This window comes from Exophiala bonariae (genome assembly GCF_035927105.1).
Source record: "Exophiala bonariae strain CCFEE 5792 chromosome Unknown scaffold_39, whole genome shotgun sequence".
In the NCBI taxonomy this organism is placed as follows: Eukaryota; Fungi; Ascomycota; class Eurotiomycetes; order Chaetothyriales; family Herpotrichiellaceae; genus Exophiala; species Exophiala bonariae.
Window position 1 is genome coordinate 227,048 of NW_027042514.1, and position 14,288 is coordinate 241,335.

The 14,288-nt window shown below is 51.0% G+C and overlaps 2 protein-coding genes across 2 annotated transcripts; one reads left to right on the forward strand and one right to left on the reverse strand.

The window, feature by feature from the left end:
- Window positions 1-542: 542 nt before the first annotated feature.
- LTR84_009525 (uncharacterized protein) lies at window positions 543-2,498 on the forward strand (the record flags this gene model as incomplete). Its single annotated transcript, XM_064853065.1, has 1 exon — window positions 543-2,498. The coding sequence occupies one exon, from the start codon at window positions 543-545 to the stop codon at window positions 2,496-2,498; it is 1,956 nt and encodes a 651-aa protein (XP_064700828.1).
- Window positions 2,499-7,829: 5,331 nt separating this feature from the next.
- Window positions 7,830-10,217, reverse strand: LTR84_009526 (uncharacterized protein; the record flags this gene model as incomplete). Its single annotated transcript, XM_064853066.1, has 2 exons — window positions 7,830-8,177; window positions 8,238-10,217. The coding sequence occupies 2 exons, from the start codon at window positions 10,215-10,217 to the stop codon at window positions 7,830-7,832; spliced, it is 2,328 nt and encodes a 775-aa protein (XP_064700829.1).
- Window positions 10,218-14,288: the final 4,071 nt, after the last annotated feature.

Here is a 14,288-nt window from a genome sequence, read left to right on the forward strand (position 1 = left end):
CTGATGCTTGGTTGTCAAGCCATTGTATAGAAGGCTCCCTGTGCGCATTATTGGATGATGCAACACTCGACCCCTTTCATCTTCGACAATGAAGCTGGACAACCGACAAGTTCATCCCGGGGACGTGCCCGAGCCGCATGTGTTCTCTGTCGCCGTAAGAAGGTTCGCTGTGATGCGCGAGGAGACAGACCATGTTCAATCTGTGCTTTTGATAACGTTGAATGTGTCTTATATCGTAAACAGCCACGAAGGCAAGATCATTACGAAAGCCAACTCCGACCGCGAAGGCTGATATTAGCGCAGAAAACCGGTGAAAGCGAAAGACTCACAGTCCAACCACGCATACGGAGCTACATCAGGTCAATCGGAGCATCAGTTGGCACGGGATGGGATCTCAGCTCTCCCACGAGAAGCAAACCATTTGCCAACCCGTGCCTCAATTGAAGCCGTTGGAGGCAATGTCTGGTCAAGTAAATCATCCTCAAACCTCTCTTGCCGTGTCTTCCCATTAACATATCGAAGGACTGCATCATTCTCGCAGTATGCCTCGGTTTGATTCAGATAGGGCCATGCAAGTCTCAAGCTCTCCTGATACACCCCTCCGATTGGTAGGAGCAAACTCCGCTGTTACTGCTTCGCAGTGTGTAGCCGAGCTTCCTGGCTTTCTGAAACCACCACCTGCGAGCATGGACCCCGAAGATCTCGAATACCTTGCGAGGAAAGGCTCATTGACTCTGCCAGATCCAGATCTTCGCGACGCTTGCCTGCGAAGTTACTTCCAATACGTGCAGCCGTGCTTTCCTGTGGTTGATGTCAAGGCGTTCCACGGATTTCTCCACGCACCTGGACCGAAATCTGACAAGTTTAGTCTGCTAGTCTTCCAGTCGATGATGTTTGTTGGTAGTATCTGGGTCGATATCAGATTGATTCGCAGACTCGGGTTCCTGACGCGTCACTCGGCAAGGAGAGCAATGCATAGCAAAGTTCGCTCGCTCTATGACTCGGACTATGAAGATGATCGCACTTGTCTACTTCAGAGTCTAATACTACTCACGTTCTGGTGGGAGAGTCCGAATGAGAACAAAGACGCTTGGCACTGGATTGGAACTGCTCTTTCGGTGTCTCGAACACTCGGTTTACATCAACCATGCAGTGATGAAATTGTGAGCCCTGGAGTTGCACGATTTCGAAAACGATTGTGGTGGACACTGCTTATGCGGGACACGATCTCATCTTTTGGGTTGAGCCGCGCACCAAGGATAAGAGACGAAGACCATTTCGTCGCAATGCTTGAAATGGAAGACTTTGATCTCGATGTTCCAGGGTTGAACTCAATGCCGGGCATTGTCTCCTCTTCAGTGGCTCAACAAGAATTATTTGGTCGCCTGTGTATCGAATTGTCCAAACTGTGCCGAATATTGAGGAAGATACTCCAATTGGCATATCCCGAGAGTGCCTCGGGACAAACGGCAAGCCTGTATTCGACTCGACAACTAAATGGCATGAACAAGATGACCTTGCCACGGAAGGCGCCAGACATGGAACAACTCAAACTCTGTGACGAAGATTTGAGTCGGTGGCGCGAAAGAGTTCCAGAAGAAGTATTGCATGCTTCGCCATTGCCGGACAAGCCCGAAGAGTTTGATCAAGCCGAGCTCGCTCACCGAGCACTGATAACGATGTTGTATTTTACTGCATTGTTGACTCTGCATCGCCCTCGAATCTTGAAGTCAAGCAGTGTCCAAATCAACAACCACAGTCCTCCTCAAGTCGACCAAGATAAATCTCGAAGCATTGTGCGCTACGCTGCCACGGAAATCACCAGAATCGGCATGGACTTCTACGAAGCCGACCTTGTGAAATCACTCTCTGCCACATGTATCGGTTGTTTTTTACCAGCAGGGATAAGCCACATCTTTGATGCGAATTCAGCTGACGATATCGTTCAGGCCGACGGTTTGCAGATGTTCAACCAGTGCAGGCGGATACTTCAAGATTTCTCCGACGCACACAAAGCAGCAGACTGGTGCATCAACATTCTCGATACTGTGTCCACGCAAGTACGAAAACAAAAACTAGCACGCAACGATAGTTCAGCTCAAGATACTGAACAACTGACGCAATTGAGTCAACCAAAAGGCAGGGATATCACTGAATTGGGGACGCTGTCCTCGGAGACGGCTGGGACGCTGAGCCAGAATACTGTTGGCGATGGAGTACTTCCCAATAAAGATAACGATTGCGAAGCACATCAAATGTATGACGTTCCAGCAGCACCACAGGTACCATTTCCGAGTCATACATCCTACCAAGCTGTGGACAACTTTGGCCAAATGCCAATGTTCGAATCAATGGCTGCTGCCTCTGTACAAGCTCCCCTCCACGAATATACTAACACAATAGGTCCTGGAGAAATGTGGCTTGACATTGCCGGTATGGCGAGCACAAGTGCCGAGACTGATTGGACTGGTAATGATGCGTTCTGGTTGAGTTGGTAAATGCAGATACGGACAACGAAACACGAGACTTAACTCCGAGAAGATGCAATCCTGTGAGGTGTCAACAGGCCTGAGACCGACAGGCATTTTACCTCGGTGGTTGATGCCATCGATTTGTCCCGAATGATGTCCCTTCTTTACTCGTACACAACCCTGTCCGATTGATAGCCTAATGTGTTGGAGAGCTAAAAAGTCGCATCGTTTCGCTTAGTTGTCAAGCCCAATGGAAATTGACAATGGTTGGTGCTTCGGAATCTACCGTGTGCTAGCAGTGCAGAATCGGTTGATATGGAACCGAGTTGGTCGTGTAGGAGTGCCCAAGACAATCTCGTCTCACGAATGCAGTCGTCAGCTGTGCTGCATTGTAGCCAGTCAGCTGAGCGGTTGCACCAACTTGTCAGTCAACAATATGCCTTGAACATTTCGATAAAGCTTCATACTCCCACAGAATGGATCTGGCCCAATGCTCTCTCGGTCTTGCAACAACCAAGGAACGTCTCCCCAGATGTCTGGATCCTGGTGTGTGAGCGCAGAGGAGACTTATGTGACTCCGAGGCTTGTCTCAATACATCTCGGAAATTTGCCGAGTACACCGGAAAATTCTTCACCGATGCAGAGGTCTGCGATCGAATGAGTCCAGGTGGGGCAGGCTACTCAGTCCCGATGCTGAGGATGGATCCGTTTTGGGGGTGGTAGCAATGCTGATCGGACTCGATCTGGAGGTCAATACACTAGTTACTGGTGACACTGTGTACAAGGTAGTGGTATGACTCAGAGAGTTGTCAATACCGGACTTGGACTCCATAGAATAACTTGAATGCATTCAAAGACACTGCGAATCTCGTACAGACTAACAAAAAGATTCGAAGATCGCAAGCGAGTATACCACATTAACTGGAAATTGGAACGAGCGCTTGCTGCAGAGGAACTATTCCGTCACGAGGAACAAAAATCCTCCATCCCAGACTCGGAGAGGAGGGAGGATGAAGGGATCCTTACCAGATTCCGAACACGAGCCGCTTGGTCAAATCACCAGTTATCGGAATCAAGCACTGCCACTATCCTGCACAAACAAGAAAAGCGCACAGGAAGCAGGGCTAAAACTTCATCCACATGATAATCGATTCCAATGAGGAGAGAGAGCAGAAATACACAAATTTCAGCCGCCGGAATGCAACCCTTTGAGGTCTCGACGAAGAGCAAAGGGCCCAGGCTTTTTCCAAGTAGGCAGTCCCTAGGTACCCTTCCACAGTAATTCGCTGGCCGAGGTACAAAGGGGTGACATGCAGGGAAGCTGACTGGACCACGCGGCCAAAGGGGACGAAAACGCAGGGAAAATGGTGGATCGTCAGGCACCGAAGACTGTTCCAGATTGCACAGGCGTGAGGCGTGACCCGGAGAGACCCTGGATGCCGAACCCGTTAAGCCTGTTCAGGCCTAAAGCGCCCCGGAGACGCTGCCGAAGTTGAAGCGCTTGGTAGAATTTCTGGTCACGCGGCCTTCCTTGGGCGACCATTAGCCTTGTCACAGAAAGACTGATGCACCAAATGACCAGACGTGATTTGCTTTTCGCCAACTCGAATGCTTCCCGGCTCTCTTTATCTCGAAGCAAGTCAGTAGGATTGACCCGGCTAAAGTCTGCCGAAGTCACTGGGCAAGAAACAGTTATTTCCATCCTCCGTCGCCAAAAGGAATGGTCCCTGACCACTGCTAACTCGACAAAAGCCGACTCTTCGGCCCAAACCAAATCAAATCAATCAAACAATAATAAGGATGGTCAAGCCAGGTTCAAGTTTTGGGCAGCCCTGGATCTCTTTTTCCTCCAGTCCACTCGGGTTCGACTTGAATCCAGCTGACTCGATCCACGTCCCAAGTACTTGACCGATCATTTCTGGGGCACCCACATGGACATCGCCCAGTGGTCCACGAATACGTTTGCACAGTTGTTCTTCTCCAGCTATCCACTCACTGCCCGACCCGGATCCAGCAATATGAATCTGTACCAGGCAATGTGACCCACGGGAGTTTCCAGTGATTAAAACAACTCAGGCAGCCCACTTGTTTGTCCTTCTCTCTTTACCAGTGTTCCGACCATATATTATATACCAGGGACGACGCCACCCAGAGATCCCCTTTCCAACTCTCCCGTCTCGGATCGTTGCCAACCAAAAATAAAAGGGTCAGCCCTACTCCGTGTTCCCATCCTGTTTCGGAAACCATGTCACCCATTTCCATCAGGACCATCTCTGATCAGGGGCTGAGAAAGGCTGCCAGCTGACCCATCTCAGCAAAGATCCGTCTTCGTGGACCCTGGGAGCCAGGCTCCTGGCGACAGCACATGTCGATCTGGGCTGTCAAATTGACCCGTTCCTGCTTCCCCGGGCCACTGAGATCTCGCCCTGGACCCTGAGATTCCTGATTAGGACCCTTGCAGGGCTTTTGCACCCTTCTCACATCCGACATTCTTCCTCCAGCTCTCACTCTTCGGGTCGCCAGGGGTAGTTAGGTATATCACCCATAGCCTTTCGCATTCCCATTCTCATCATGGCTTTGTCGTTCTTCTTCTCCTCTCGTCGCACTGAGCTTTGAAGTTGCACCTCATTTCTTCTCCACGAAGATACGCATCGACAACCTTTTCATCATGCCGCAACGACTTCATGTGCCAGCACAAGCCGGCTGGATTTTCTCCTGCGACGTCACCGGCTCACACCTCAACCTTGCAACCCCTGAATACTGTTCGTCGCAAACCAACATTTTGCAGCACCCAAGACTGGAGTTTCTTGCATCGCAATCTCCTTCCACGCAATGCGCAAAGGACATGCAATGCAATCAATTCATTATCACCCTGCAGTCGTATCAAGCAGAAATACTTGACGGCCCATGATTTTGTCGACTTCAGCGAGGCTGTGACCGCCTCGCTCCGTACGCTCCGTACCGCAGCTTGCCTGCATTTGGCCAGTCACCGCACGATGATCAGGAGACATGTCTTATCACATCTATCTTGCCATATCTATTCAACAAAAAATTGACAGACAAGTAATTGCAAATGCAATAGCCGGTATGATGGATGGTATCTAGCACGTTGTCGCTGTTGTGCTCGGCACCTCACTGTCGCCCACTTGGTTCGGTTCGCTGCCTACTCTACACGTTCTGTGGCAGGCTTCACATAAGCGTCCTGAGAACGCCTTGAGGAAACGTCGGTGCCAAACAATTCTTCGATTTGTGTTGTTGCAACAGATCAACTTTCAAGGATTGCTCGTCGCGGTTTTCTGCCTACAGCAATACAACGCAACCTCCTTCAGGAGGACTCTGATGTCGATGTCGATGCCGATGCCGATGCTGCCAAAGCAACACGACTCCTGCTTCAAGCATTCATCTCCACGATGGATATTATCATGTCCTCTGGACCATAAGTGGGAATCCATTCTCGACATTCTCTTCCAATATGGCGCTGCCCAATCACGAACGTCACCTCACCACGCATGGACGCAGAACCCTCCTCCACCCACGAATGCATCGATCTCATCGGAGAGCACCACACTGCTCGCCAACGTCATCGCCATCGCCATCGCGAAGCACACACACACACACACACACACACAGTACAACGATCTGCGGGGTTATCGACTCACTGACTGACTGACTCGCTCGCTACCCAAGCAGAGGAGCTCCCCCCTCCAGGGAAACACGAGCCTCGTAGCCGCCACCCGCACGGCGAGAACAAATAGTCACGAACCTTACTTACTTCCCCCTCCCCCCTTCCCGGTTCAGCCTCGACAGCCCACTGTATTCACTCACCTTCCCACCCACTCTCCCACCCACGACCGGACCCAGCACAGTCCACAACACAGCGATACGAAAGCTCCGAAGCTGCGACGACGCCCAGACCAGGCCAGCCTACGACATGCTGGTCTGTGTGTGTGTGGGTGGTCACAGCTCCCTTTGAACAACCATTTCCTCTCGGTCCCCAGGCAAGGAAGCCACCCCGGACATATATTAATAGAAGCACGAGCACTATCACGCACGGTCCCCAAGAGGGGGTGAAGATGAATCGCGGAACTTCCCACATTCCACACCCTTTCGCATCGATCGCAATCGCAATCGCAATCTCAAATCCCACGCAGCTCGGTCCACCGCACTGGAATTCTTCCCCGGTGTCAAAAATGTCAATTGGTCTACCTCACTCACATTCCTGCCCGATCGGGCGATGAAATCAACAAAGACTTGCGACGCTTGTATGGTGCAGTGTAGTGCAGGGCATTGCACACTGGAATGGAATGTCGAAAATGAAATACACAACCAGAAATATCAAATCAAGAGATAAGGATAAAAAATCATGTTCTTCACATTTCTGTTGTTAGGGTTTGTCGGCCCACACCTATGAACCTATCGACCATTCCATCAAAAACCGTTGTCCCAATTTCCACTCAATGCATATCCGACAATTAAAAACACCTCGGTTTGACCAGTCGGTACATGGAACAGTGTGTCCCACGTCGAAGATTCCGAAAATCGTCTCAAACCCCACCGTTGTCGAGGCCAGGCTACTACAGTCCGACAATGGCCATCCCAAAACGACAATTTGCCCATTCTAGGCGACCAGTCTCGCACAAGCCACAATGCCTCGTCTAATAGGACGAGGTCGAAGCCGAGTTTTGGAAAATCTTGGTGGGAAATCCATGTCCCAATAGTCGTCAAAACCACCCGAGACATTCGATAAGCAATGGTTTCCATGGCCCGAGAATGACATGCGACCAAAACAATGCATCAACAAGAAACCATTTCCATCGCAAACTTTTTTTGGTTGACCCATTGTCCATGTCCTCCAGAGTGATGATCGTCAATCCGTTCCTCCGATCATAACCCATCCATTTCTAGTTGCACTCGAAGAACCACTCAGGGATCGGGTGAGGTGGATATCAATCTCCTCGTCAACCCTTCGAGTTCCCAAAAGAGAAGAGTTTGCGTCTATTAACAATAATTCAAGAAGGTTGCGAAAATGCCAACTCGACACAAACGTGTGTCGACCACCAATGACGCTGAGAAAAGAAGACTTCGAAAAAGTGCCTGAGCGCTAAAAAAACAGCAAACAGAAAGCACATTCTGGGTGCCACCTGCACACAATCAGGTTGCCCATTCACATCGATGTCGGGTCGATCATATTTCGCATTCACGTACCATCTCCCCGAGTGATACATCAAGAGGTTGAGAACATGTCAGACATCAAATCCATGAAGGGGCATCGATTCGTGCATTATGTGCATAGGCCAGCTCCAGTAAAGACCTGGCCCAAGTGATTGCAGTACGTTTGCAACAGAGAAGAAAAATTTATTAGCCCCGGATGGCGGTGGGGGTAGGTGATTCGGACATCAGTTGTGAAGGTGAATGGTAAGGATATCCGAATGACACCGGAGACCGTGCCCGAGGGGAGAAGTAAGAGCTTCCATTCGCCATGGGGGACGACGATCGAGCAATATAGGAGCCATACAATTTCTGGGCCTGAGAGGTAGGTGTAGGCGATAAGCTTCGAGGCGGTGTCGGTGTTGAGGACCCGGATGAAGCAGTGGAATGAGGACTGTCCCCAGTGCTCAAGTCTGATGCCGACATATAATCAGCAGCCCCATCAACCATGCTCAAAGCAGTTTTTGTGAGAGGCTGATTTTGCTTGGGTGTCCCAAACTGCAACAAACATTAGCACTTCAAGGTTCATACTTCCTGGCTCTTTCCCTGGGCACCTACAAAGCAGTACTTGTCCACGAGTTCCTGGTAGGACTGTGAGGTAAGTGGCGGTTTTTCTGACATCAAGGCCGCAGGCTTTGAATTCAGAGTGGTGGTAAGTCCTGGGACCGATGATGAGGTCACGTTGTTTAGAATGGTGGATGCAGCCTCGAGCTTGAGGGGTGCAGGAGTCACACCATTGGTGACAATTGGCGCGGGAACCTTGCGGGAAGACTGCTTTGTATCTGCCCGAGGAGACAACCCACTGTGTTCACCCAACGCAGCGTACGCATTACTTTTGGCGGCGGATAACGACGAGTTGAAGTCATATCGGTTGCCAAAAGCTTGACCACCACCAGCCTTATGTCGGCGTTGTGGGGTTTCAGGGAGTAACTCAACCTTTGATCGTGGACTTCTCAGCTTGAGCCTCGGCTCTCCCATCAGTGAACCTGCAGATTGACCGAAGGAGCCGAAGTTATCAAAGCCGGTAGAGAAGTCATCGAAGGATGTTGGCATCGACTTTGGTCTTCCATTAGAGGTAGGTGGAGAAGGTCGACTACGAGGTAAGGCACTCAGAGGGCGTGCTCCAAGACCAGGCATGCCATTCTTGCTCTGTTGTACTCTTGCCTTCTTGGCAAAGTCAACCTGGTAATTGAAGGAGCCGTTGTTGTCCCAGAAGTCTTGACCGTTTGTTGTATACTTGATGCAGAAGAACAGAGTTTTGTTCTCCAGGTGAGCTTGGTCTGCTAACCGGATGCTAAAGTTGAAGCGATCAAGGTTGTCGGAATGCTTACGACGCACATCATTGTTATAGTCGGCGACGACTTCTGAGGTTGTCTTCCAGTAATCGAGCGTGAACCGGGCAACAACCGTCTTCTGAAACGCCATATTCTGGACGGCAACGGTACCAATGAGGTTCTTGTTGTCCGATGAGAGGAATACCCGTTCTACAAAAACAGGCTGGGATTTCCGCCAATCTGATTCGGCGGGGAAGTTTGCCAGACGCATTTCCCATTCATGAGCAGGTGAGCGAGAGCGTGTGGAAGATTCGTCAGAGCCAAAGGGAAACTCGTTTTCACTTTCGTAAGTCTCGACAGGTGATGACCCTGCACTGACGGCAAGGGGTCTGTCAACTTGCAAAAAGTGTCGTACATGTTCGAGGTGGGAATCAAAGTGAACGGCCTTTGAGTATGTGGGAGTGCCAGGCATACTTGATGGCCGCCTTCGAGAGGAAGGTCGAAGTGCTGGACGAACCAGTTCGCCAGACTTCTTTCGCACCATAGCAGGGCGGTTGCGATTAGGGATATCACAATCGCTCGAGTCACTGTCCTGCTCGAAGGTGACAGGAGGATTTGGGAGTTTGGGTGGTTCGAAAACGATATTGGAGTCGGTGGAGGATCTGGAATGAGAGATTTTTCGTGCTTCCTGTGACAAGGGCGGTCGGGAGACATTGGTGGGAGGATGTGAAGCAGCACCATCTACTTGCTCGACGGTGACTTCCGTCGGCTTTTGCTCGTTGGAACGAGTAGGTGAGCCAGATTTTCTTTGTTCTATTGACCTGATGGCTGCTTGCAACTCTTTGAGATTGTCGCCCAACTCAAAATCTCTGGATCGACCCCGGATTTCGGGATGTTCCTCATCATCGCTCGAGTTGTGGGAGGAGTCGGGAGGGGAGATGGTCATTCCTGCGGGAATCAATGAATTGGTCACAGGCGGAGGCGACTTGCGGAGGCTACCATGAGGATCAAACGTCCCATTCTCGCCGTAAGCCTCGCCATTGTGGACAACTTCATGCTTGGCGTCATTCAAGGAAGGACTCCGTCGATGTTTGGTTAGGTATGAGGATGAACCATGGGAACGGGGGAGGTTTGGTCGGCCGGATGACGCCGGCAGCTCGGGTGTGAGAAACTGTCCTTTGATGTATGAGTGAGACCGGCTCACAGAAGGACTGGAGGGTTTCGAAGCTGCCGGAGACAACTGAGAGGGAGGTGTGTAAGGCATTCGGTCGGTTGACAAGCCTAGACGACCCAAACCGGGAACTGCAGAAGAGAGCGCGCTACGAGGCTCATCAAGAGCAGCCCGAGGAGGGCTGAAGGAGAATTGCGGGGGGAAGTTGCTCTAATATAGACAAACAATGTCAGTACTGAGGTCAAAGCATTGTGAACAATAAAAATAAGGTCAGTGGTAGGTGCGTTGTAGGCAGAGAAACCAAAGTGTCTTAGGATGATGCAAAGCAGAAAATCGTGTCAGAGCGTTTGCACGACGGCCATGCTTCGACAATTTGGTGCAGCTCGAGAAATTGCAAGTGAGGCCTCTGCGTGAGCTAGTGAAGAAGGAAGGGATGTCATGTCATGGTACTCACCAGGAGCAAAGATGCAGGAACGATGATGCAAGACCAAGCCGCGTTGACTACAAGTACCAACGTGTACTCGTAGCGTGGGTGCAAATTATGTCAATCCGGTTCGTTGGATTAACACGCAGGAAGTGCCTACGCCACGGGATCAAAGATCAACCGTACAGCGTTAGAAATGACTTCTGTATAATAGGTGTCTCAGTAAGAAGGACTGAGAAGCAACGATCGACGACTCAATGGTGAGTCGTGTCAATGCTGGCCGCTGGTGAAGCTCTCTATCTCTGGTCGAGATACGGGAGTGAGAGGTTTTTTTGATTTGCCTTGGGTGATCCGTGTGTACCAGGCGGTGTCGTGTCCCACTCGAAGTCCGATCACCAAAAAAGAAAAACCCGGATTTTTCTACCCTGATGCTCACAATTCCAGCTCTTTCTGTGTGATGTCGATATAGGCTGGCAGAGGCCTAGATGAGCGATGGAGGAAGGGGAGAGGAGGAGGTTGTATGTCGAGAAGGGGAGGTTTTTTGGTGAAGAGTGGATATAGGTTAGGAAAAGCAGGCGAGCAGACCATCCAAAGGTGTTGAGTCTGGAGCGACCAAAGTAGGCAAGGAAGCTCGGATCTGCAGTGGACGGAGACTGGGCGAGAGTCAAAGTCGTGGGAATCGAGTGGCAGTGGGCGTGGGCGTGGGAGGGAGAGCGAGAGAGCACAGCTGGGTGGATTCTGGAGGGCGCGGCTCGAGCGCAGAGGCGAAGTTGAAGACTGGCCAGAGAGGAGAGCAGGGTTTCTGCGACTTGCAGGTGAGGTGCAGCAAAGTGGTGCGAGGAAAAAGTGGGCAGCAGGTGGCGCAAGGATACAAGGACCAAGGTTCCAAGGTGCAAGACCAAAAATCAAACTCCAGGCCGTCAACGCCAGTGCTGCGGCTAAGAAACTGCTAGCTAGGGGCTAATGACGGGGGGGCTTGGGACCTGGACGTGGGCATGCCAGTTGATGCTCTACTCCGTTGGTAGTACGAGGAGTTGGCCGATGGCGATGGTGCTGGTGAAAAGCAGCATGCCAGATGGATGAGAGTGGACTAGACGGCCTTTTGAGTCTGCTTGGTAAACCTGTTGCAATACGAGTGAAGTGATGCCAGTGGTGCAAGGGAAGCAGGGAATCACGGAATTGCACGGGTGGTGCAGCTTATGTGTACGAGTACGAATATAGCGTTGGGTTACAGAGGAGGGCGAGACATGACATGACATGAACATGAACATGGAACAAGCCTTGATAAGCAGAAACCCCTCCTCACGATCACGACCTGCAACTCAACGAGTCCATGTTCGCAAGCGAAGGTTTGACAGAAGAGGGAATGTTCGGGGAACAGAGAATGTGGCCGGTTGTAGACGAGGGGATGAGGGATTAGGTACCCAGGTACCTATTATTACGGATAGGACTGCTCGATGCGCCCGTTTGAGTGATTATTTAGACCACGAGCCAAGTGTTGCGTGGTGAGTGGTATTCGTCAACGACTGTTCTCAGCTCAAAACGATGATGAAATGATGAAGTGATTCAATGATGCGTAAAGCCCGAGCCACCCAACACCTGAAAACAGGGAGGCATCCCCAGAGCCCAAAAGTGCAATGGTCCGCTTGCGGGAGGAGGCGGGAGGGGAATAACCAAGTCACCCAAAGGCAGTCGGGTGCCAGTGTCCCTCGTAGCTCCCAGCTTCACACCTATTGGCATCCTTCTGAGGCGAGTCTTTAACTGGCATTTATTTATCTCTTGGACTTCCAAGTGATTTGGTGTAGAGAAACTCGTACTCGTGCGGGCGGTCGACTCTAGTTAGGCTTGTTGCCCCGCCAAACAACAATTGGCAGAAAGCAAAAAGAAAACATCTGGCAGAAAAAATTCCAATCCCTGCCTGCCCGCCAGTGCCCGCGCCCGGCGCCCGCGTTTTCTCGTTTCTGCTATCTCTGCTCGAGTTTTAGGTTTCGTTGTCATCAATCAGCAATCATTCGCACCCCCATGCCGGACGGTGCTGCTTATCTCAGGATTTATTACTATTGTCGCGCTTGCATTTCCGACACCATGACCGTCGCAGAGCAATTGACAATGGTTGGCTCCATGGAAATACTATCTCCCTGCACTAATAGAATACTTCGTACCGGTTCATCATTGAGTAACCTGTTTCAGAGGAAGCTTCTTGCCGTTGACACGGAATTGATAAGCTTTCCCTTTGATTCAAGCTGTGACACGACCTTACCGCCTCTGTGTCTGGCCCAATCGTTGGTGCCCGCTGTCCACTGGCACTGGCACTGGCACTGGCACGGTCTCGACATGGGCTTCTGAAGGAGAATCTCCACATGGACCAATCTCCCAACAACAATCCCATCCGACAACTAGGTGGATAACATGGATGATGGGCGAGACTCCGATGCCGAGCCACTGACTGTACGCGGTCGGCTTCTTGTGCCGGACCATCGTCCTTGGAGCTCCAATTGAAATGTTTGCGGACCAGTATAGGGACCTGGAAAGAATCTGTCAACAGGGGCAGTTCCAAGGCAGCTCTCACTAAGCGGCTTTTCTACCCTAAGTTTCAGTAGCTTGTACACCGTCCTTCGGCATGAACGGTGCTAATTGTTTGTACCTGCTGATCGACATGGCTGACCTGGATAGAATGCAAATGGCCCAAGCCCGGTGCGAATAGGAATGTGGGCGAGGGAAAAAATAGCAAGACGGGGAACAGGGCCTCCCGCGGGGTTAGCCAACGGGCTCCTCGGGCCTTGGAGAACCCGTTCTAGGTAGGCCTTTCGCCTAGACACCAACTGGAGAAACCACCTGGAATGGGGCATGTGGTGCCCACTGCCCAGTGCCCACTACTTGCCCAGAGTTGAAAGATGCCTAGCGAACCCGGTCTCCCACCCATATCGGCGTATCGCTATACAAGTCACAACTTCCCAGTCTGGAAAGATTCGGAGTTCCATTACCCAACGAGTTTCATCTAGGCATGACTGAGCAACCAAGGGTGAAATATCATACGATCGTCTCAGGCTGTTCAGGAGTCTTCTCCATTCAAGTATTGTCAAGCTCCACCAAACAGTAAGTCACGGGATGGTCTTTCTCATGTGGTTCGCGTGCAGGATAATGCGTCATCGATGCTTCGAATTGGAACGAAGTGTACTTCTTGGAAGGCAGGAACCAATACCCTCTACGAGTACCAGTGGTAACCTTGGAACAAGAAGGAGGAAAGGGGAACTACTACCCACGGACGCGTGAAAGCATTATTATTATTGGAAGTCGCTACCCCGCGAACAGAAAACCCAGATGTTAAGAGTCTATTTGACACTGGGCACGGCCAGCATGGATCCTGAATCCTGATGCAAAACCTGGAACCATGGCCACGGTGAATAAGCGTTGAAGCGGTGAGACACAATCCACTTCAATTGGTTACTTGAACAGATTCAAGCGCATCAAACCCGATCTCTCAGTCAAGCCACCAACACCACTAAATCAGGCGGAGCTTTTTCGACCCAGTCGGATTTGTGGGGAGCGGCACAGGACCTTGATCTCCTCAACGATTCGCTTGAGCTGGATCAATAGCTGTGGCTGGTACTCCTCATTAGGGAGTCCACTGGCCACAATTGTGCACTCCTCGCGTGTTGGTGTGCTGAGGCGGATCTTACGGAAGTACTTTCCAGCAATTAAGTAAGCCAGAAGGAAGTACGTACTCACCATCTCAGTGA